We start from the raw sequence: 23,028 nt of genomic DNA on the forward strand, positions 1-23,028 counted from the left end.
ACAGACGTACGTCTCACTCAGTCTGGCCACAGACTTCCAAGGCAGATTTTGTGGTGTGTTACCACGCAAACATTGGTTAGAAAAACTTACTTCCCTTGAATACCATGAAGTCATCACTTGTGTGTATACGGAGGCTGGAGAGGCTGTCAGTCACAGGTAAAGCGATACATCTTTATTGACTAGTAGGGTCGTGTACCAAATTCATACCGTACAAAAGACCATTTTTTGTACTTTCACTTTATATACACAATACTTTACTTCTTTAAATATCATATCTTTTCTCGTCCTCTTCAACAGTTTCTTCGGACAAGTGAAACCTGTCACACCAAGTTCCCCTCTTCTTGTGTTCACCCTCGCACACTACATCGGCGTGGGTTCTCTTACACAAGCGAAGCCTTTCAGTCTGTTTTAGTCTCTTTTAGTATAACGTAATTACGTCTTGAGTGGTCTAAGGCATCCAACGGATGGAGAAGCATGCCTCTGCTGGGTATCGAACCCATGACCCACAGCCTTACTGGTCCGTCACTTCACCGATCAAACTAAATTATCCGTAGTTTATGTCAGATAGTAACCCGTGTATGTACAATTAAATCCTGTCATATCTTGACAATGTAAATTCTAATCAAGTAATTCCTCTTGCTAAACATTAGTATCCACAATTGTTAGGGCATAATATATCAACCATTCTTAACTAATAGTTATGTAACACATCTTTTTAAAAGAAAAAAAATTCACAATCTCATCCCTGATATACTCATGAATTCTGATGCTTTCCCAAAGATGGCGGCCATCTCTCTGGCTGAGGCAGAGAATTGGCATTGACAAAATTTATTATGAGAACATGTTTAAATATTTCATCAAAATGTGACGTCAAAATTACGATAATGATAATCATTGTGACATTTCTGATTTACTTTTTCCATTTTATGTGAATTTGTCGGTAATGTCAGAATGACGATAAAGTTCATGGTCTATCCTAATTACTTGGTAGATACCATTTTTGATGTCCAGTAGTATGACATACCTGCCAACTTTACTGATTCAGTCAGGAGTTTCCCTGATTTTCACTCCCCAGCCCCCCTTTGTATGGATCAAAATCGGTCAGAACAGTGCACAGTACACAGTACCTCGTCAGTTGAAACTGTTAGGTCTATACATAGTACCTTGTTGGTCGGAACAGTGTAGATCTATACACAGTACCTCGTCAGTTGAAACTGTTAGGTTTATACATAGTACCTCGTTGGTCAGAACAGTGTAGATCTATACATGGTACCTCGTCAGTTGAAACTTTTAAGTCTATACATAGTACCTCGTTGGTCGGAACAGTGTAGATCTATACACAGTACCTCGTCAGTTGAAACTGTTAAGTCTATACATAGTACCTTGTTGGTCGGAACAGTGTAGATCTATACACAGTACTTCGTAAGTTGAAACTGTTAAGTCTATACATAGTACCTTGTTGGTCGGAACAGTGTAGATCTATACACAGTACCTCGTCAGTTGAAACTGTTAGGTTTATACATAGTACCTTGTTGGTCGGAACAGTGTAGATCTATACACAGTACTTCGTAAGTTGAAACTGTTAAGTCTATACATAGTACCTTGTTGGTCGGAACAGTGTAGATCTATACACAGTACTTCGTAAGTTGAAACTGTTAAGTCTATACATAGTACCTTGTTGGTCGGAACAGTGTAGATCTATACATGGTACCTCATCAGTTGAAACCATTTGTTGAACAATGTCTATATGCTGTAACTTGCCAGTCGGAACATAGTTAGGTCTGTACACTCTACCATGTTGGTTGGAACATTGGTAGGGTAGGTCTGTGCACTGTGCATTGTTGGGGCTGGAAATTAGCTGTAGCCTGATAGCTCGGTAGCCCAGGTTAGTGTAAATTACCATGGGCTAATTGATACTCATTTCTACCAGTCTGATTGGCCTAGTAATATTAGAACTCACCATTAAAGCTTTCAATGTTTCTAAAAAATCATAATGGCCTCTGTGTTCATAAAAAAGGAGATCGACCATGTACCGACGAATTCCATTTTTCTGTTTGAATCAATTAGGCCTAAAGGGGTTTCAGTATTTGTACACTGGTTCTCTGCGCCAGGGGGCACTAAAACATGCCCCACTATCATGCGCAGAAAACCAGCATAATGTATTGTAATCTAGGTCATTAAAAGGTTTAATTCATGGTCAGTAATGCGTTTGTACATAATAATAATAATAATACTAATATACTGGACACAGACTTATTAAGCCTATATAGACAGATCAGTTTAAAGAATTAGTATCCAGAATATGGATCAGTGTGTTATTGTCTAGTTCATGATTATAAACACATTCAGTTTCCCTCCAATGATTATCAAATCAGGATACGAAAGTTTTGATTAGTGGTGACGTTACAACGACATTAGGAAGTGAATTCCAGTGGTTTACCACCCGTTCACAGAAAGTTCATTTCCTCAGATTTAGTCTGCTCCTTCTTTTTAATAGTGGAAAACTGTGTTAACTCTTGTTATCTTGTTATTGTTTTGTATCAGGAAATCCTCCACGACAGCCCTATTATATCCTCCATGTGTTAGTTTGTATACCTGATTGTTTATTGTTGATTAGTTTGTATAACCAAGATCAAGACTTGACAATGTGGTGGTATAAAAATGGTGTAAGTCCCACATCTAAAAAAACCGACAAAATAAAAATGAAAAAAAGGAAAAATTGAAAGAATATGAAAAGGAAAAAGGAGTAGAAAATTCCTCCCTTCTTGGAAAAATAGACAGGATTGGCTTATATTAAATGAAGACGAATCAGCGATGCTTCTCAAGTGTTATGTCCAGTTTGCGTCAACGGAGACCGAACGTAAATCTATCTATGTTGTAGAATGTACAAATTTCAAAACAGAGTCAATTTTGGCACATGAAGGGAGTGGACAGCATAAGGAGGCGTTTGGTTGCTGGCAAGCAAAGCATGCTAGTCCAGGAAAGTCTGTGGCCTCAAAGGTATTAGAAACTAATACTAACACTGCTGTACTGAACAGACTTAAAACTTTATTCAGAAACGTACACACAGTCATTAAAAATCGACGTCCGTTCATCGACGACTTGTGATTATGCGACTAGAAGAAGTGAAAGGTGCTGATGTGGATAATACGTACAGAGACGACAAACAGGTTGTAAACTATGCAGAAAATGAACGCGGGAAGTAGGTCCAGTTTGCCCATGAATCTTAATTTTTTTCTGTAATATGCGATGGTTGTACAGACACATTCAGGAAGAATATTAGAGTCTGCAAAATGGATGTAATCAAATTTGATTTTCTAGCTATTTGATTTCCAGAGAGAGCTGAAGCAGATGGTAGTATGAAGGTTATTACACACATATTAGATAGCTTGGGTATAACTGGTTGGCAGAAGAAAATTGTTGGATTTGGAAGTGATGGTACAAATGCGATGATGGATAGGAAGAGAGAAGTAGCAGCTAAACTCCAGGAAATACAACCTACCTTACAGGGCATACATTGATTTGTTCATTACCATGAACTTGCTTACAAGAACGCCATTAAAAATATTCTCATATACACAAAGATGAATACATTGCTACTTGGACTCACAACAGTCCATTAAATCTTATAAGAGCATATGAGGCCCTTGCTATTAAACCATTTATTAAGCCAAGCAGAGTTACGGGAACTAGATGGTTACCTCATACAGAAAGGACACTTGAAGCTTTCTGGACAGGCTGTACTGTAATCAGAACACATTTAGACCAGGTGAGTTATTAAACTGTTCTAGAGTAAATCTTTTATTTCTTTATATTACACTAAAAAAAAATAACATGAAATTATTAAATTGATTTTAAACATCTCAGTACAATTTATTATATCCAAAATTGACAATCTTTTGATTGAAGAGTCAAATTTTAAGCAAGACTTACAGTTACAGGCCAATTTATTGATTTCTTTCCCCATTATTTCTCGGTGAAACATCAAAAGGATGCCTCTGTAGATACACAAGGAAAGGATAAAAGGTATCTTAGCACAATGATTCAGTAATAGTGAAGTTTATGCTATTTACGAGTAACACTGCTTGGAAAACAGTCTTTATTTTTCAAGACTCTAATTCTGCAGTAGCAGACATCAACCATAACCTGGATGCTACAGGTGTTATTTTGAAGAAATACCTGACCAAGTAATTTTTGTTTTAAATTTTAATTACAATGCCATTATGGAATTGATATATTTAAATTAATAATAAAATCATGTCTTTTACCAGTCTACATCAAGATTTCTCACAGAATAGGTATTTTAAAATAACTATGTAGCAGTAATTTTTTAATTTAATTCCAGAATTTCCAATGAGCATTATTAAGAAATAAAATGACAGTTTAATTAACTCTGCATAAAGATTGCCAAGATGGACCTCATCTCAGGCAGTTGGAAAGCGTAGCTACCATGACTGGAATGGATTTCTGTACAGCTGCCACTGAGAGCAGCAGAGACACAATCACATCAGTCCTGATCACCTGTTTGCAAAATCATTTCTCAGTGGATGGAATAGTATGAATAATAGCTTCATGCAAGATTACAAAAATCAAAATCTGGCCTAATAAAGCAAACAGTTCAGGTTAGTTTCTGACATTTCCTTTTAAAAAATAATGAACGGCTTTAATTTCAAATCATCAGGTTAAATTGAATTCTTTATCTATGTTGATGAGACAGAGAATATTTATTAATAAATCAAAAATAATTAATACACATTAATTATGATAAATAAATAATATCTTTCATATTTTGGTGATGATGAGATTTCTTTGTTGGTCGACCACTACAGACCTGTGTTGATAGAAGCAGGTGTTAATGTCAATGCAATAGAAATGGAATGGGACTTAATGAGAAGTACTGTTTACAAGAGGTTGTTAATGCTTAAATTTCAGTAAATCACTCCAAAAATAACTGATTTTGTTCTTAGTCTATCAAATAAAGAAAATTTTATTTCATTAACTCTGAATCATGATATTAAAATATTTCTTTCTATATGTATTTTGAAAGTATCTTTTTAATAATCTATTTCAGCTGCAAAGATCTATCCTCTTTAGACGGGCAGATAATCAACAGGCAGTAAAAAGACTGCACTAATATCCAGGCCTTGATTGACTTAATGCTTACCTTACCAGCTCATTCAGCTGATGCTGAAACAGGCTTTTCAGAAATGTAATTAGTCAAAGGTGATTAGAAGTCAAGACTGAGACCACATGTTCTGTCCGATTTGCTCTTTGTCATGTTCCATACAAACATTATTAAAGAGTATGACCCTACTGATGCTGTTCATTTTTGGAACACAACAGCTTAGAGAGTAAGGAGACCTCCTCAAGACCCACATGGAGCCAGACAAGTTGAGGAAAATCATGATGCATTGGATGTTTGGACAGAAATGGATCTAGATTATCTGGACAAACTTCCTTGACATTCAGATCATGTTGTGTACTTAGTATCTCTATGAGTGTAGCATCTAGTCAGTGTTGAATTAAACTCTTAATAATACTTATTCGTATTGGTGTTTCTTTTAATACTTTTTTAAAAATGTATGAAAATTCTGGGCTAGTAACATTTGCCCAGGGCTAATAAATTTCAGGATGTACAAGCCCATCTGTCTTCCTGGAAAAACAACTTAAATTCTACCTCTGGTTGTTTATAAAAAAAATCTTAGGTCTGTATGCTGTACATTGTCAGTTGGAGCTGTTAGGCCCATTTTTCTGTGTGCCATGTATATATTTATTTCAACACTGTCCTATTCTGGGTGACATATATCTCAACACTGGCCTATTTTTCAGCTTGATATATATCCAAACACTTACCTTTGGTGTATGTGTTTATAAATAGTAAGTGTAACATTCTGTCTGTCATTCTTTCTGTGAACTGTATCAAAATATAAGTATAATATATACAATGTACTAGTTATTTATACAGGAATATTAGATAAGATATTATAGAGCTATAAATGTAATCAGCTTCATAAGTCATCAGAATAGAGCTTGTGTTTTGTACAGGTTCTTGTCTGGTATGTCAGTACACTCCTGCACTGTTATTTTATTTGTGAATGACTGCATTGACAGATGATGCAAGAACCTGTGCACTGGGTTGAATATTAGGGTGTATTGTATTTACTCAGCCATGACAGCTACCTTAGTGGTACACCATCTTATTAGACAGTGGAATTAGAGTGTGACATATCATAAAGACATGCTCTACATACAGATAAAGATAGGTCACAGTGAAGTCTGCATTGAACAAGACATCAGGCAACTGACGTTAGCCAGATAGCACGTTACACAGGTAAATTCCTGACTCATTCAGAGGTAAATATGGCCGCTGTGGCACTATAAATCATTATCATTGTTTATCCTATACTAGAACAGTGAATTCAGGTGTTTTCCTTCAACATGTAACCTGTCTGATAATAACATCTACAGAATAGTCATGGCATTCCAGCAGGAAAACTTTGAATTTCACAATCTATTTGTTGGAACCATTACTAGGAACCACAGATTATCTACTAAATATAGGTACAGTTGTAACGGTATCACTTGATTTAAATAACATGTACCTTGCATTCATTAATAATGTGATTATTTTGATGTTGTTTCAGGGTTTGTGCTGAGTATCTTAAAAATGGGGTCATTTTTAGATTAAATTTGGTTTTACCCTATAGTTTGAATAAACTTCCTGCAAATAAGCAAGGTCCTATTCAATTTCTACACTTCTACAATGAGGGCTTTCAGTTAAAACTTGTGGTTTGAAATTCATTCATTAATAAGTTGATTTTACTAGTGAAATATATTTGCAACTTTTTTATGACAGCTTTTTCTATGGTTTACAAATGTGTCACCAATGGCCTCTCTATAGGGATGGATAGTATTGGACAGTGTGTAGACTGGTGCTATTTAGGTTTTTTTTGTCTCTTGTTTTATCTATCTTATATAATCTATATTGACTAGAGCAAGCACTTAACAATATTGTTATGTAGGTAGAAATTAACAGTGGTGAAGAAACCGAACAAAGACCAACAAACTGAAAATGTGATCTGCCTTAAACAGCTGAGTTGTTGGAATTTTTGTAGCAGAATGGACTTGGGTCTTAATTTAATTCTAATGTTTGTGAAAAATGATGTACAAACTATGTGAGTGAAGCCAGGAAACAGTCAGTTCAAATAATACACTAAATAGACAGTGCTGACAAAATTAATTTTCAAATTTTCAAGGCAATATGTCCCTTTATTGCGCCAACACAAAAAACTTTTAAAAAATACTCTAAACATTAAAACAATGGTTACATAAAAAATATACTAAAAATCACATTATATGAGTCCCATAGGCCTAATGCAGCCAAACACTAGGGAGATTTACATCTACAAATGTATATATAAATGTGCACCTTACATTGATCAATTTGTACTTGTTGTTAGGCAGACTTGCCTATATCATATCAATTTTTGTGTGTAAGTTTCTGTAATTACTATATATATCAGTTTACATACATTTTATTTTAGTACTCAGGTGAACAACATCAATTGATCTTTTCATCTGCAACAAAATATTTTATTGGAATGTAATTTAAGATTTTTTTTTCTTTTTATTAAGCCCACCTCACCAGAAAGACCTTACAGACATCTGTGACTACAAAGAACATGCACAGACTGTATGAAGGAGTAAACGATGAGGTCCCTGCGACTAAAGGCATTGTAACAGGTGATGTCAGTAGGGTTTTTGACGACCTTTTATCAGTACATATTAAGTGATTGTGGTGGGCTGGACGGTTCCTAAACTTGAGAAGCTATTTAAATGAAACTCTACAGGATTGTTTGCCACTATATGTAGATGTGCATGCAGGATTTTTTCAGCAGAAATTTGGGTTGCCATGGTAACCAGGTCACTGTATAGAGGTTTTTATTTAAAAAGTTTGTCGAGATAAGTCCTAAACCTGTGAACCAATTTCAGTTAAACTATACAGGAATATTAGGAACCATGTGTAGATGTATATTAAGTTTATTTTTCTAGCAGAAATTAGGGTTGCCATAGTAACCAGGTTACTATAAAAACATGTGAACAGGTATGTAATGGCCGTAACTCATCAATCCTTTCATCAATTGTAACTGGGTCAGGCGATGTAACTTATCAATGCCTGTAACTTGACACATTTGGTGTTTCCAGAACCATTGCTATGGAAACATCTTGGAGACTTCTGATGAGTTGAAAATTAAGATATTAAGATATTATTATTAAGTTAAAAATTGGTTATATCAAGGTTAAGGGGGATGAAAAATTCAGATACAATTTTTGAAAAAAAAGCAAGAAGTGTTGCCATGGTGAGCAAATGAAGACCTTGGAGGGTTATAAGGACAACCCCTGAGAAACAGTTGTTGATCAGAGAGTGAGTAGGTATCGTTCAGCCATCCTGGGGATAGTTCTAGTTTACATTCATATAACTTCACCATTGTTGTTAAATTAATATAGTAAGCTTATATAATTTATACTTAGGTTTCATGACTACATCTTAGTTTGAACAATATTTATTCAATAATCAGTAATTTGACATATACAGATAATTTTATGGATGACTACATTTTGCATGAGAACATGGCATCTTTCAGTGTATTTTATGTTACCAGGTACCATCCCCTCCTGGGTTAATGGTGCTCTCTACAGAAATGGTCCAGCCATATTCCAGATTGGTCCAGACAAGTTCAAGCATCTTTTTGATGGTATGGGAGCCATACAGAAGTTTGAGGTCAAAGATGGAGCTGCTGTGTTTTCAAGGAAGTTTATCAACAGTAACTCCTACCAGAAAAACATGTCTGTCAATAGAATAGTCGTTTCAGAATTCGGGACTTATGCTGCGTATCCTGATCCATGTAAAACAATTTTCGAAAGGTACAAAAAAAATAAGCATACCTATCAATGTGTCTTAACTGGAATCATGAATTGAATGATATAGAAGTAATCAGTATATGTAAAAGGTGGTCATCGATCTAGGTGAAAGGTCACATTTAACAACTGCAATAAAAATGTCTTGATTGAGATATTTCCTGAAACTCTAAACATAATGAGTTCATATTCACATCTCAGTATCATAGAGCAAAGACATTAATTTGCTTATGAACTTTTTTCTAGTTTCAATGAAAGTGATTGCTAATAATAATGTATCAACAGTGATATATATCGATGGAATTAGAATTTTATTTATTTATAATTGGCTGAAGGCCCAAGTGAGCTCTAGGGATATTGCGGTGTCTGTGTCTGTCAACTTTTAATATTTTTTCCAATAATTCACGAAAGGCTGAGTGGATTTCAATCGAATTTGGTCTGAAGCGTCCTTGGGGAAAGGGGAACCAATTTTGTGTATTTGGTAGGTCTGGGTCTCTTGTTTATAAACTTCACAAATATATGATATACTTTTGAATTGTATTGTAGATTCTTCTCCTATTTCAAACTAGGAAAGCCAACTGACAATACTAACATTACTATCTGGCCATTTAAAGACAGGCTTTTTACCAGCACAGAGACTACTCACCTCCATGAGATAGACCCAGACAATCTGGACACAATCAGTAAGGTAAGGTAACCGCCAACAGATAGTAAGGGGAGGTAATCACAAATAGATAGTAAGGAGAGGTTACCACAAATAGATAGTAAGTAGAGGTTACCACAAACAGATAGTAAGGGGAGGTAATCACAAATAGATAGTAAGGAGAGGTTACCACAAATAGATAGTAAGTAGAGGTAACCGCCAACAGATAGTAAGGGGAGGTAATCACAAATAGATAGTAAGTTGAGGTTACCACAAACAGATAGTAAGGAGAGGTAATCACAAATAGATAGTAAGGGGAGGTAATCACAAATATATTGTAAGGGGAGGTAACCACAAACAGATAGCAAGGGGAGATAACCACAAATAGATTGTAAGGGAAGGTAACCACAAACAGATAGCAAGGGGAGGTAACCACAAACAGAAAGTAGGGGGAGGTAATCACAGAGAGATTGTAAGGTAGCAGTAAACAGTTAATTTGCATTTTTCCTGAAATTATTTGTCATGTTTGAGATATACAGGTGTAGCAGATTGGTTATGAAAAATACATCATTACATGTAGATATATTTATAAACTGCATAACAATTACATTAACAGTAGAGAGATGAAATTTGTGTAAAAAAAAATTTCCTCTGATTTCTGACATTTGATTGTCATGGTTACCTACTGAAAAAATGCTAAAAATGCAGAAATACTGCTAATTCCAACCCAACACTACAACTTTCTAGGAGAAATTTAATTCTAAACACCTATCTTACAATCAACAACACTATCATGGTAACAAAGTACTTACATTTCAGCAAATTCCAACTCGGAAATTCTTCATAACATGACCACATGTAAACAATATGAAAATTTCACTTCCTGTAAAGCTAGTTTTTGGTGCGTAGACACAGATTCGAGACTGCCTAAATAGTAATCTCCAACAAAAAGCTAAAATATTATCCTGAAAAAAATGAAACCCCACATTGTCCACTTTAACATGACAGGACCAATTTTAGCATTTTCACCCATGGCCACACCGAGAAACTGTGTACTGCTACCTAAGGGAAGGTAACCACAAACAGATAGCAAGGAGAGGTAACCACAAACAGAAAGTAAGGGGAGGTAATCACAAATAGATTGTAAGGGAAGGTAACCACAAACAGATAGCAAGGGGAGGTAACCACAAAGATATTACAAGGATGTAAGCACACACACATAGTAAATGGAGTTATATTTATATATATTATTTACATGTATATGTATGTTTTACATTGTGATTTTCTGTTGGCTTGACCCTGAGTCTTGCATATCATTTATAAAAAAGGAGAGTAGAGTAAACAGGCGTGAAACTTCAGAAGATCATACAGTAATTCTTGTGCAGGTATAATTGTGATATTTGTATTTTGCAGGTTGATTTGAAGGATAATATGACTATTAGTTCTGCTATAGCACACGTCCACTGGGATCGAGATGGAACCATACACAATATTGGTCACCTCTATGAAGGTCATCCTTCCTATTGCCTCTTTAGAATACCAGCAGGCTCAGGTGAGAACATACACAATATTGGTCACCTCTTAGGTCACAAGCAGAATGACAAGAATTACATGTAATTGTATGTCTTTTGTTTCCTGACTTCTCTTTATCATCAGGAAAGTATATGACACCATCAGTTATCAAAGTCTAGTTAATGTTAAACAATGTTGGTGAAATTCAGGATCTAAGATATGTATTGGCAGGATCACACATAGAAACAAGTAAATTCAAAAATTCAAAAATTAAAAAAAAGCTAAACACAAAACTAAACAGAAAATTTTAACTAAGTCCAATTAATGATAAACTTTAGGTTTGTGTGCAGGGATGATCATACATATACATATATATATATATATACACCAGGTTTTGCTAGGACAGCTTAAACACTTTGAGAGAAATTGAGATCAACATAAAACTGATCTGAAAATTTCAACATGACCCAATTAGTTAACAAAGTCCAAATAACAGCAAACTCATTCTGAATGTGAAATGAGAGTTTGAATGGTTATGTGTAGATAGAAGTATATTTCATGTTTTGTTGTACCTGTAATAGCTTCTGTGGAGCTTAAAACACAAGCATTTTACATGGCAAAATTAATTAACAAAGTCTGATTAATTATCAGCTAAAAAAGCTAAAATCTTTGTTGAAAACATTCACCAAGATGTTCATGCTAGTATATAACATTTAAGCAGGTTTGAGAATGTTAGCAGGTGTATAGCACTTGTATTCAATTGAATTTTGGTTTTTAAACAAATTTTGATGTTGTTACCACGGCAGAGAAGTAATGCCTTTGCCTCACCTTGCGACTCCCGAAGATAAAAATTATGTGTGACGTATCAATGACTACACTATAACCTTCATCAAATGACCAGTGTGAAGAGTATTTACACGCAGGTATACTGTGTACACTGTGTATGATTGTGATACAAGAGTTTCTATCTAGTTAATAATCTGAAAAAAAATTCCAAGATATTTAATGTGACACACATCCAACTCAAGAAACTGTGAGATATTAGACCTAGCCAAGTATAATAAGCATACCCATGTGACAAAATCTAATCCCTCCAACTGATAATGACCAGGTTAACTGTAAAATATAAGCTTTGTGAAGTGAAGTACAGTACATCCAGAATCGCCCGAGTTGTTTTGTGAGTAAGAGTAGATGGTCTTAATTTCAGACATCACAGATGGAAAAGTTGTTGCGTCAGTGAAGTCACGTTGGAAGTTAAACCCGGGCTACTACCATAGTTTTGCTGTTACTGAAAATTATTATGTGTTTGTGGAACAGCCTTTGGTGATCAATGTCTTGAAAATTTTAACGGCTCGCATCCGTGGCTTGAGAATACCAGACTGCCTTGATTATTGGCCTGATGAAAAGGTGATTTACTGTTTAAGACTTTAATTAGCAAAAATTGATCTTAATCTTATCTTTCTTTTTCATTGCAAATATACAACTGTGGTAATTTTAAAAATCTATCGTTTGTCATTCCGAATTTTCTTTTAAGAGGAATACATTTTAACTCAAATTCCAAAGGACTTGATCAAGTAATGTCTTTATTTTCATTTTATGTCAGATAACCCAATGTCTTATTGTAGGCTATTTTCCATGTGATTGATAAAGCTACTGGAGAACCAGTTAACCAGTCATTTGTCTACCAGTCAGATGCCTTTTTCACATTTCACCATGTCAATGCGTATGAAGATGGAGGTATGCCAGATTTTTATCAGTTCTTGTACTGCAAAACTTCAAACCATGAAGATGAAGAGTTTTGCCATAATTTGAATTGTCATTTTTGCAGAAGAAGACATATTTAACAATTCTATCTGGATTTTTATTTCCAATTTAATGTCTTAGATATTTTTTTCTGAATATGTTTGATATTAACTTGGAATAATTTTGAGTCTGCAAATATTTGAACATATTGTTTTAAAAAAATATTGACATTTGAAAACTGTCAGCCATTTATGCTATATGTTGGATTATTTCAACAGATTGAATCTGAGTCTGTTTGAAATTTAAAAGTAATTTTACTGTTCATGGCAAATTAAGAAATTGCCTCAACTCATCAACCATAGTGAACGATGACAAATGATTACACATGTACAATGTATTTAATTGTCTGCATTAAAATTTTGTTCAGACCATGCCAGCTACACACAGTTTGAGGCCCTGACAGTGTATCATATTTCATAAGATCACAGAGTATAGAATGTTCATAAACCCAGTATGGCAACAGAATGTTATATTGTCAGAAAATGACTGCAATATAAATTACATTCAGGCCATCCCCATACTATAAACTGACAGTACTACTAATGTCATCATCATCGTTACTTTAATTACAAAATTGGTTTCAAAGATATAATTTTTATGGTGATTAAACCCGAGCTTATTGCTTGCTTGGGATGTTATTTCAGGTCTGGTTTAATTATTTCTTTAATGAAGATTGCATAAAATCCACAGGCTACTGGATGCTTTCAAGTCAGGTGTGAAGGTCATAGATAAAGGTCATTGTTACTATATATAGGAAATAAATTTTATCACCTCTTACCTCATACTTGGGTTGATCAAGCTTTGTGTAGTGCTTCATTACCAAAAGTGGATACTTATATAAACTGCATCTGAAACTCATTTTGACTGCCTTGACACTCTCATTTTGTGTTTTCCATTTTAGAAATATCTAGATTTTGATGATTTTTTCACAAAACGTTCTTTTAAAGGTTGATGAAGATCAATTAAGATATCAATGGATAATGTTTTAACTGGGAAGTACATTTTATCCTGGCTCAGACATTGTCAGAATATGCCTGCCACATATATTTTTGCTGTATTCGACAGTGACGGATAACAGCAGTATTTTAGCATGAGCGGTAATTCGACAGAATTATTCTCTGAATTTACTTAAATATTACGTTTAGAATTGTAATAGTTATTGAAATACGCGATTTTACATGTTGTAATAAACAAGTTCAGTTATGAATATTCATAAAATCGCTGTTATATCTGATGAAAGTTTGGAACTATGTTTTCACCTGGAGCAATTGTTTTGGCATCTGTCATCAGGCAAAATTCAGCGTAACATCAATGTTAGGTAAACAAAGATTGAATAACAAAACGGTTTAAGTTTCAATAGTCTGATTTTCAATCAATGTTGCAGGATAAATAAAATACATGGTCAATGTCTTCAATGTAAACTGCATTTTGGCTCGGTATAGAAAGACAAAAGTGGCTTGCCACTTTTATTTTGATATATTTGAAGACATTGACCATATATTCTCTATGTACATGTTTGTGGTGAATTTGTCGCTGATCAGTATGATATATCATAGCTACTAAAATGTGTGTATGTAAACTGATCTTATGTCCAGCAGAAATATTTGCTATGAGAAGTTAAATATTTTACGTCAGAGAAACAACAAAACAATATATTTCCTTCTGAATGACTGGATTTCTCCTTTGTGTTGTCAGATTCATTGGTTCTGGACCTGTGTTCATACAAAGATGCCCAAATAATTAAAAAAGTGTATATGAAAGATTTCTCCAAAGACCGAGTAGATGAGACCTTGAAGCATTTACCCAAGGCTATTCTGTCACGGTTTGTTTTACCACTGGGAGTCAACTCAGAGGTAAGTACACTATAAGTAATATTGTAAAATGTTTATCTCTAACACAAACAGTGATTGAAATGTGAATTTGTGAGCATTGGAAAATATCTTTTTCCTTTGTCAAAAAAAAAACCCACACAAATAACTGAGTCTTGACAACTTTTCAATTTTCAGTGATTGGATGAAAGAGTCAAAAAGTCGAGACGCATTTTTGTATTTTTAGCACTTATCATAAAAGCTCAGTTATTTGCTCTCTGTTTAACAAAGGACGAAATGGTCGCTTTTGAATGTTCGCAACAAGAGTTTTCAATATGTCAAAGGTGCTACGTCTTTTCAAGTAATATTAATACTCAACTGATGAATCTCATAGTTTTACAACTGTGGTTAATGTTGATAATGTAATGAGTTATTACCCTACAGTAAATCCTGTCATCAAGATGTAATGTACGGCTCTTTTATTTTGCGGGTGTTTAATTCTGCGACTCTTTTTGAAACTTATTCAGGGGGATTCAATTTCACAAATCATATTACTGTTTTTTCTAGTATACCTATCAGCATTTCAGAACACTTTACGAAGATCTAAAATATTCATGAGGTATAAAATATATCAATGTTAAATGACCACTTTATCATACCTGTTTGTAAAGGAAAGGAACTTTCTGGTTTTAATTATTTATAGACTCCTAAAGACAAGAACTTGATTGAGATGTCTGGATGTAAGGCTACAGCTGTCAGGACGTCAGATGACACAGTACATTGTACACATGATGCCATATACAATGAAGGTAAAGAAGGTTTAAAAGTCATATTGAAACAAGCACGGTCAAAAACATCAATAACTGAACATAATTTTGGTCAGAAAAGGTAAAAATGTCAAATTTTGGTAAATTCTATGAATATGTATTTCATGTTTAAAAATGCATAATTATTTAAATACTGGTATTGCTACCTCTTATTTCTATGGTGCTTACAAACTGTTAAGTAAAATAGACCTGGAAATATGGTATAGTCAGATAAAAAAGAAAAAGAATTAAGTTTTAGTAGTCTTTAGTACTCTTTAGTTTGCTTAAAATTGACCATATTGACAAAGATGGATAGGACAGACAACACATACAGTGTAATTGTACATATGTTTATTTTACAATAAATCTTGACACAAAGTAGGCACTGGGTTTATTGTATCGATGAAGCTTTAGTTAGCTGATCTGATCCGTAGGGTCAAATAACCTATAGCCATCCTGTTTCAGCTTTCATTGTACATTGTCCCTAACATTTTAAATGCAACTTCTACTCAAGTTTTTTTTTTTAAATGCTGATAGTGATATAAAAAATTAACCGTCTAATTCAAAAGCATTTTATTTCTCAGGATTTGAACTTCCGACCGTGAACTATGACCTATACAACGGTCGTCAGTATCGTTACAGCTATGGATTCAGCGTACAAAGTGAAAAAACTGTTGCTGTAAGTACCCATAGTTTTGTGTCAGTAAAGACAAAAGTTTGTAGATATAACAAAGTGGTGATATATTCTGGAGGTTTAACTGTTGGTGCCTGGGATGGCTGTGGGTTTGGGAGGTTTGGCTGGGAGGTGCTTGGGATGGTTGCAGGTTTGGGAGGTTTGGCTGGTAGGTGCCTGGGATGGCTGTAGGTTTTGGAGGTTTGGCTGGTAGGTGCCTGGGATGGTGTAGATTTGGGAGGTTTGACTGGTAGCTGCCTGGGATGACTGTAGGTTTGGGAGGTTTGGCTGGGAGGTGCCTTGAATGGTTGCAGGTTTGGGAGGTTTGGCTGATAGGTGCCTGCGATGGTTGCAGGTTTTGGAGGTTTGGCTGGTAGATGCCTGGGATGGCTGTAGGTTTGGGAGGTTTGGCTGGTAGGTGCCTGGGATGGCTGTAGGTTTTGGAGGTTTGGCTGGTAGGTGCCTGGGATGGTGTAGATTTTGGAGGTTTGGCTGGGAGGTGCCTTGAATGGTTGCAGGTTTGGGAGGTTTGGCTGATAGGTGCCTGCGATGGTTGCAGGTTTTGGAGGTTTGGCTGGTAGATGCCTGGGATGGCTGTAGGTTTGGGATGTTTGGCTGATTGGTGCCTGGGATGGCTGTAGGTTTGGGAGGTTTGGCTGGTAGGTGCCTGGGATGGCTGTAGGTTTTGGAGGTTTGGCTGGTAGGTGCCTGGGATGGTGTAGATTTTGGAGGTTTGGCTGGTAGGTGCCTGGGATGGCTGTAGGTTTTGGAGGTTTGGCTGGTAGGTGCCTGGGATGGTGTAGATTTTGGAGGTTTGGCTGGTAGGTGCCTGGGATGGTGTAGATTTTGGAAGTTTGGCTGGTAGGTGCCTGGGATGGTTGCAGGTTTGGAAGGTTTGGCTGGTAGGTGCCTGGGATGGTTGCAGGTTTGGAAGGTTTGGCTGGTAGGTGCCTTGAATGGTTGCAGGTTTTGGAGGTTTGGCTGGAGGTACCTGGGATGGCTGTAGGTTAGGGATGTTTGGCTGGTAGGTGCCTGGGATTACTGTAGGTTTGGGAGGTTTGGCTGGTAGGTGCCTGTGATGGTTGCTGGTGTGGGAGGTTTGGCTGGTAGGTGCCTGTGATGGTTGCTGGTGTGGGAGATTTTGCTGGTAGGTGCTTTGTATGGCAATATGAAATGAAAAATGATTTAAGATCCTTGTGCAGTATAACTTCTTATTTCTAATATCTGTGTAAAGGTATATTGGGTAAGAAAATGATGAATATTATCTAGATACCTCTTTCAAACTTATAATGCTATATAGTTGGGAGTATATTTATCTCACTCTAATATAATCGGAGGTAGTGATAAAACAAAATGGATGTCTACTTTGGTTGACAGTTGGTGAAGGTAGACCTCCCCAATAAAACATCTCTTCAGTGGGACTGTGAAGGGTGTGTGCCATCAGAACCAATCTTTGTGGCCGATCCAGACGGAACTGAGGAAGATGATGGTAGGTTGGACTGTTGACCATGTTAAATGTGAAAGTTACAAAAGTAAAAAGGATGTTTGACATTTTGCTTGTGCAAATCTTAGTGCCCTATAGTATCATAATGTACCATAAAATTTTATTTTCCAATTTTTTTTTGTGTGTGTGAAGGACAAAGGATCCTGCAAGGCTGCCATCAATGATTGTTGAGATTATTTTGTACACAAAACTAACACAAAAAGGATTTGACGATTTACGTTCGAACAACAATAATGAATGAAATAATTACTTTATATATTATGCAAACTATCTGAGTACTTGTAGACATCATCCAAAATCAGGACGAATGGTTTAAAACATGATAGCAACTAGCAAGACAAGAAACTGCTGTTCCCAGTTTGAGATAACGAAATATTTTGAAACACATGTATGCTTGACTTTTAAGAAATGACAGGTTTTATTTTATTTTCCTTCATGTTGGATATTGCCAACACAAAACCATGAGCAAATGTCTGCATGTGTCATTGTGGAAATTAGTGTTGACATACAAGTAAACAGATTATGGATGGAGACTGATGACTATGTATATGTTATTTATTAAAATCAGTCTCATTGGTATTTATGAAGCTTATCTATGAGATTTACAGTTAAGATAAATTGGGGATATCCTTAGCATGATACTCTTATCAAAATGTGTAGTGAAAGACTGTCACTCTTTGACAGTACATATTATTACATTCCGTACTCAATACGGAATACTCATTTGCTAGCAAATACAGTGTTGGGGCCTCAATTTGTGTCTGCTGGCATGTGCAGGATGTGACAGCAAGACACGAGAAAAAAAAACTTGAGATTGTAATTACCTGATTTTATCTTCAATAGATAGATATTCACTTGGACCTCTCATTACAACACTGAACACTGTTGATTAGTGTGAAGTGGTTGTGTACACTAACATAGATCAATCTAGGTTCATGAATAGCTGTGTGTATCAAGTAACAGTTCTGATGTCAAACAGTCAGGAAGTGCATGAGTTTGGCAGTAGGTACATATGCAAATTATGTAGGTGCACACTTTTTGCATGTTTTACAGTACGCCCATCTTTCTCTCCATCAGACGGTATGTAAAAAGGGGGTGGGGGGAAAGTAAATTGTTAAAACATAATGAAGTAACGGACGCTATATAGTTAATAGATAACTAAGCTCACATTTGGTAATTAGCTTTTTTTTGGTAATTAGCCCATGCTTGGTATAAGCCTATATGTATTACTTTTCGGAAGAATTACTCGTAAATGTAATTCTAGTGTCCTATCTCCCATTTCACTTTAGGATAAGTACAGTAAGTGGGTGTATGCTGTGTTTCTGATGTGAAGAAATTATTGAGAATTTTCAAAATTTCAGGTGTGGTGCTGTCAGCAGTAATGACTTTAGGAGAGGGTGATGATAACTTCCTGCTCGTCTTGGATGGAAAGACTTTTACTGAGCGTGCCAGAGCTCGATTCCCAGGAGTCCAAATCAACAGGGATCTTCATGGATTTTTTAGAAGGACTGTCGATCACCGGTTATAGACTAAATTATAAAGAAGATATTGTCTGTTACGGAAGACTCTAAAATATGATAAAAAATGGAAATACTTTTATTTCATGATTATTGCAGAATATTTAAAAGTATTTTTACAAAAACAACTACTGGTCACTGGCCTTTCCTCACCAAGGTTCACCAATACTCACTTTTCATTGGTAAGATTGAAATATTTTTTTGAAAGCTTTTTCCAACAAAAAAAAAAAATAATAATTGTTTCAAAAAATTTTTGGAAAACGTTGGCTAGTTGTTTGCAAATTTACAAATATTCCCCTAGGCATGGATGAGAATCTGTAGTATAGGTTGATGACCAATAGTTCAAGTAAAAATATTAAATATTTTGTATGTAGAATATTGATTCCCTGTGATGTTTTATCGAGAATTAATGAATGAAATGAATAAACCTTTTTACCCTGTGCCATTCTAAGTCAGAAAACAACTTGTCCTAGGATATTGTGTCATACCTATTAAACTTCCATTCTAGTTTGATCTACCTTCTATAATTAGCTTTATTGTTTATACGTATATAGCATCATGATATTAATGATTAGTTTATTTGTAGAATCATTGACATATAAACGGCAGTTATTGTTTATTAATTTCTATGTTGAATCATTAGTTTTTTAATCTTGTTATTTGATGTTCCAGTTGTGTTTATACTGCTTAATAATGTTATATTTTTTGTTCAATCTTCCCCATCCAGTTAAAAATAAGAATATAAATCTATATAACTGGACATGTTGACGATCACTCCACAGCCAATTTTGAATTTTCTTCCTTTTATAATAGCATATAAAACTCTGTAGACAATTAAATATTTTCCAACTTTAAGTGTTATTTTATCTAAGTAACTTTAATTTTATGGTCATCAATGACAACCAAGTTTCCACCAATGAAATTAATATATCAGATTAGTACAAATAATGGGTTTTATTTGCTTGACACTGCTATAAATAAGGGTCACATGTTGTCTTGCCTATTATTTTGGTATCTCTTCAGCTTCCCTTTTGTTTCAGTTTTCTTGTTCATTGCAGTTATTGATTTATAGTCACATAATGGCGAGATCTTTTTTATGAAAATTATATTTCTTTCATTTTACCTCATATTTTTCTTCTTTTATTGAACCACTTTCCAAGTGTTACACAGCTTTGATTTACCTATTTATGCCATATATTCAAAATAGTCTGAAGCGATATTTGCCAATAACATACCTCAGTTACAAGGAAGAGTTATGTGTTTGGTTGCTTTTTAACCCTCTAACTGTACCTTTTAACATTACTATGGTATCAATGACGAAGTAATACTATCTCAAAAAATTTTTTTATTATAAAGTTCTTGTCTTAATCAGTGATGTCAAAAACGCTATTGCTAATATTTTCCAGTCAGAAATTTTACCTTTCATTCTTACTACAGGTATTTAGTAAAGAGGAGACAACTCATGTTGTCAAAATCAAACTTAGACAAAAAATTGGCTACATGTGCCGGACAGAAATGGGGATAAAAATATTTCATTGCTTCAGAATAATTTTTTTTTTCATAATTGATTAAAATATTTTTGAAATGGATTATGCATCAGTCAAATACTCGTTATTAAGCGAGTCATTGCAATGTCTCTGTTACAGCTTGTGATCTTACTTGGATGCGGTGCCAGTGTTAGGATAGAGGTATCATTTAATTATAAACCTCTGCTGTTGTTTGTTGCTAGTCATTGCAATGTCTCTGTTACAGCTTGTGATCTTGCTTGGATGCGGTGCCAGTGTTAGGATAGAGGTATCATTTAATTATAAACCTCTGCTATTGTTTGTTGTTTAGTGTTGCTATTAAATTTTGAAGACTGGTACATGAGTGTGATAATAATACGTCTGGTTTTTTTTTAGAAAATCTTAGGACAGTGCAGATAAAGTCTTTCAATCATAAAAAGATTTAAATATAGAAAAGTACATGCATGTTTATTGACGTAAGCAACAGGTTTATTTTTTGATGGACCTGTCTCCCTCAGACTGGCAATAAAAATCTGCAGCCTCCTACAAATTTGTGCAGGTTAAAACCTGGGAGCTGCAGAGAACAAGGACATGGTTTATCATCTGTATTTTCATAGACATATATACAAGTTGCTTGGCATGGAAGAAGTTACTTCATGTGTTTTGTTTGTATGTAACACCACTGTGATGTGAAGCTTTGGTAAAATGAACTTGTGATGCACAGCATCAAGACCTGATTAGTAAATAAAAGTTCATTTTGTCTAAATGGTATTATGTTGTATTTTTATTCTGGTAAATATTTCTAGCAATATCCCTCTCGGTTTGTGAGACCTTCATGTTAGCTAGGTTGGTTGAATTTTAGACAAGTAAACCAGAGGTCCCTGGTTCAAATCTAAGCAGAGGCATGGAAATACATAATGACCTCTGTTATACAGGGATGTATACCGTACTCGACCCAATAATTTGTATACAGGGATGTATACCGTACTCGACCCAATAATTTGTATACAGGGATGTATACGGTACTCGACCGAATAATTTGTATACAGGGATGTATACCGTACTCGTCCCAATAATTTGTATACAGGGATGTATACCGTACTCGACCCAACAATTTGTATACAGGGATGTATACCGTACTCGACCCAATAATTTGTATACAGGGATGTATACCGTACTCAACCCAAGAATTTGTATACAGGGATGTATACCGTGCTCGACCCAATAATTTGTATACAGGGATGTATACCGTGCTCGACCTAATAATTCATTTACAGGGATGTTTACCATACTCAACCTAATAATCAGTGTACAGGGATGTGCACCATATTTGACCTAATCATAGGTATGCAGGGATGCAAACTGTACTAATTCTTATTCTTATATCAAACTTAAGCTAATAATTCTTATACAGAGATGTAAGAAGGAGTAATGAAAAATACCCTGCCATTTCTAGGGCGGCCTGTACTCTCAGCTTCTACACTACTCCCCTCCTTCTCAAAGTCTTTGACTCTGAAGACAACGACAACCCAGGTTCAGTATCTCCAAGGAAGCATCACAATCTCTTATATCTTCTATCCTTGGAGTGGTCAATGGCACCAAATCTGTAATAGGAAAGTGTGATGAAAAATTTCCTGCCACAGACGGAGTTCAAACTAGTGAGCCATCCGTCTCTAGCCAGACACTCTACCACTGGACTAAAGGGAAATTCCCACTAGCTGAGGCTAGTAAGGCGACCTTTACTCTCAAATTCTACACCATATTTAACCTTATATATATGCAGGGATGCATACCAAATCCCACCTAATAATCTGTGTATAGGGACCCTATGCCTGAGGGGTGGCACAATAGTGGAGATATAACCGTTTCCTTCAAATGCTTCTTTTGTAGGAATGTCAGCCTGATGGATTTTGTCCCAATTTGATCAAAAGCACGATGCCTTTGGGAAAGGAAAACAAATTTGTATAAATTGCAAGTCTTGACCACACAGGATTGAAAGGGCTGGGCCTAATAGGAAATCCTTCTTTTGTAGGAATGACATGATTTTGTCCTAGTAACCTTAATGTGAAGAGAAACCAATTTGATGTAAATGGAGGCAAGTTCCTCTGCACATATTTTCTGCTACAAAGGTGGTTTTTGTAAGACAGGTTTTACCAGACTTTTTATCCACGATATTCAGACATTCAGACTCTGTAATTTTTCAACATACTTTTTTTTGCTTTTTATTCTTTTATAAAATTTCGGTAAAAAAATGTAACAGATTCTGTTTTGAATATCATTTTGGTTTATGTTATTATTCTTATTATCTTCAAAAAGAAAGTGTTGGGAAGAGTGTATA

At 35.2% G+C, this 23,028-nt stretch overlaps 2 protein-coding genes across 2 annotated transcripts; both read left to right on the forward strand.

The window, feature by feature from the left end:
* The first annotated feature begins 68 nt into the window (after positions 1-68).
* On the forward strand, positions 69-21,456 carry LOC132559884 (carotenoid-cleaving dioxygenase, mitochondrial-like). Its single transcript, XM_060224514.1, has 12 exons — positions 69-156; positions 7,636-7,743; positions 8,664-8,925; positions 9,466-9,607; positions 10,976-11,114; positions 12,282-12,481; positions 12,700-12,811; positions 14,573-14,730; positions 15,389-15,494; positions 16,076-16,170; positions 17,542-17,653; positions 19,030-21,456. The coding sequence occupies exons 1-12, from the start codon at positions 105-107 to the stop codon at positions 19,194-19,196; spliced, it is 1,653 nt and encodes a 550-aa protein (XP_060080497.1). The 5' UTR covers positions 69-104; the 3' UTR covers positions 19,197-21,456.
* Positions 3,107-4,357, forward strand: LOC132559895 (uncharacterized). The gene is made up of 3 exons (XM_060224525.1): positions 3,107-3,202; positions 3,616-3,769; positions 4,346-4,357. The coding sequence occupies exons 1-3, from the start codon at positions 3,111-3,113 to the stop codon at positions 4,355-4,357; spliced, it is 258 nt and encodes an 85-aa protein (XP_060080508.1). The 5' UTR covers positions 3,107-3,110.
* Positions 21,457-23,028: the final 1,572 nt, after the last annotated feature.

This window comes from Ylistrum balloti, unplaced genomic scaffold, assembly GCF_031769215.1.
Source record: "Ylistrum balloti isolate Yb309-2 unplaced genomic scaffold, AGI_CSIRO_Ybal_v1 Utg370992, whole genome shotgun sequence".
Classification (NCBI taxonomy): domain Eukaryota; kingdom Metazoa; phylum Mollusca; class Bivalvia; order Pectinida; family Pectinidae; genus Ylistrum; species Ylistrum balloti.

Excerpts from the sequence above, each read along its gene's own strand:
- LOC132559884 (XM_060224514.1), top strand. The coding sequence starts at position 105 with ATGAAGTCATCACTTGTGTGTATACGGAGGCTGGAGAGGCTGTCAGTC. Across the intron at positions 14,731-15,388 it reads CACTGGGAGTCAACTCAGAG|ACTCCTAAAGACAAGAACTT; the intron begins GTAAGTACACTA and ends AATTATTTATAG. Across the intron at positions 16,171-17,541 it reads AAAGTGAAAAAACTGTTGCT|TTGGTGAAGGTAGACCTCCC; the intron begins GTAAGTACCCAT and ends TTTGGTTGACAG.
- LOC132559895 (XM_060224525.1), top strand. The coding sequence starts at position 3,111 with ATGCGACTAGAAGAAGTGAAAGGTGCTGATGTGGATAATACGTACAGA. Across the intron at positions 3,203-3,615 it reads GCAGAAAATGAACGCGGGAA|TCCATTAAATCTTATAAGAG; the intron begins GTAGGTCCAGTT and ends GACTCACAACAG.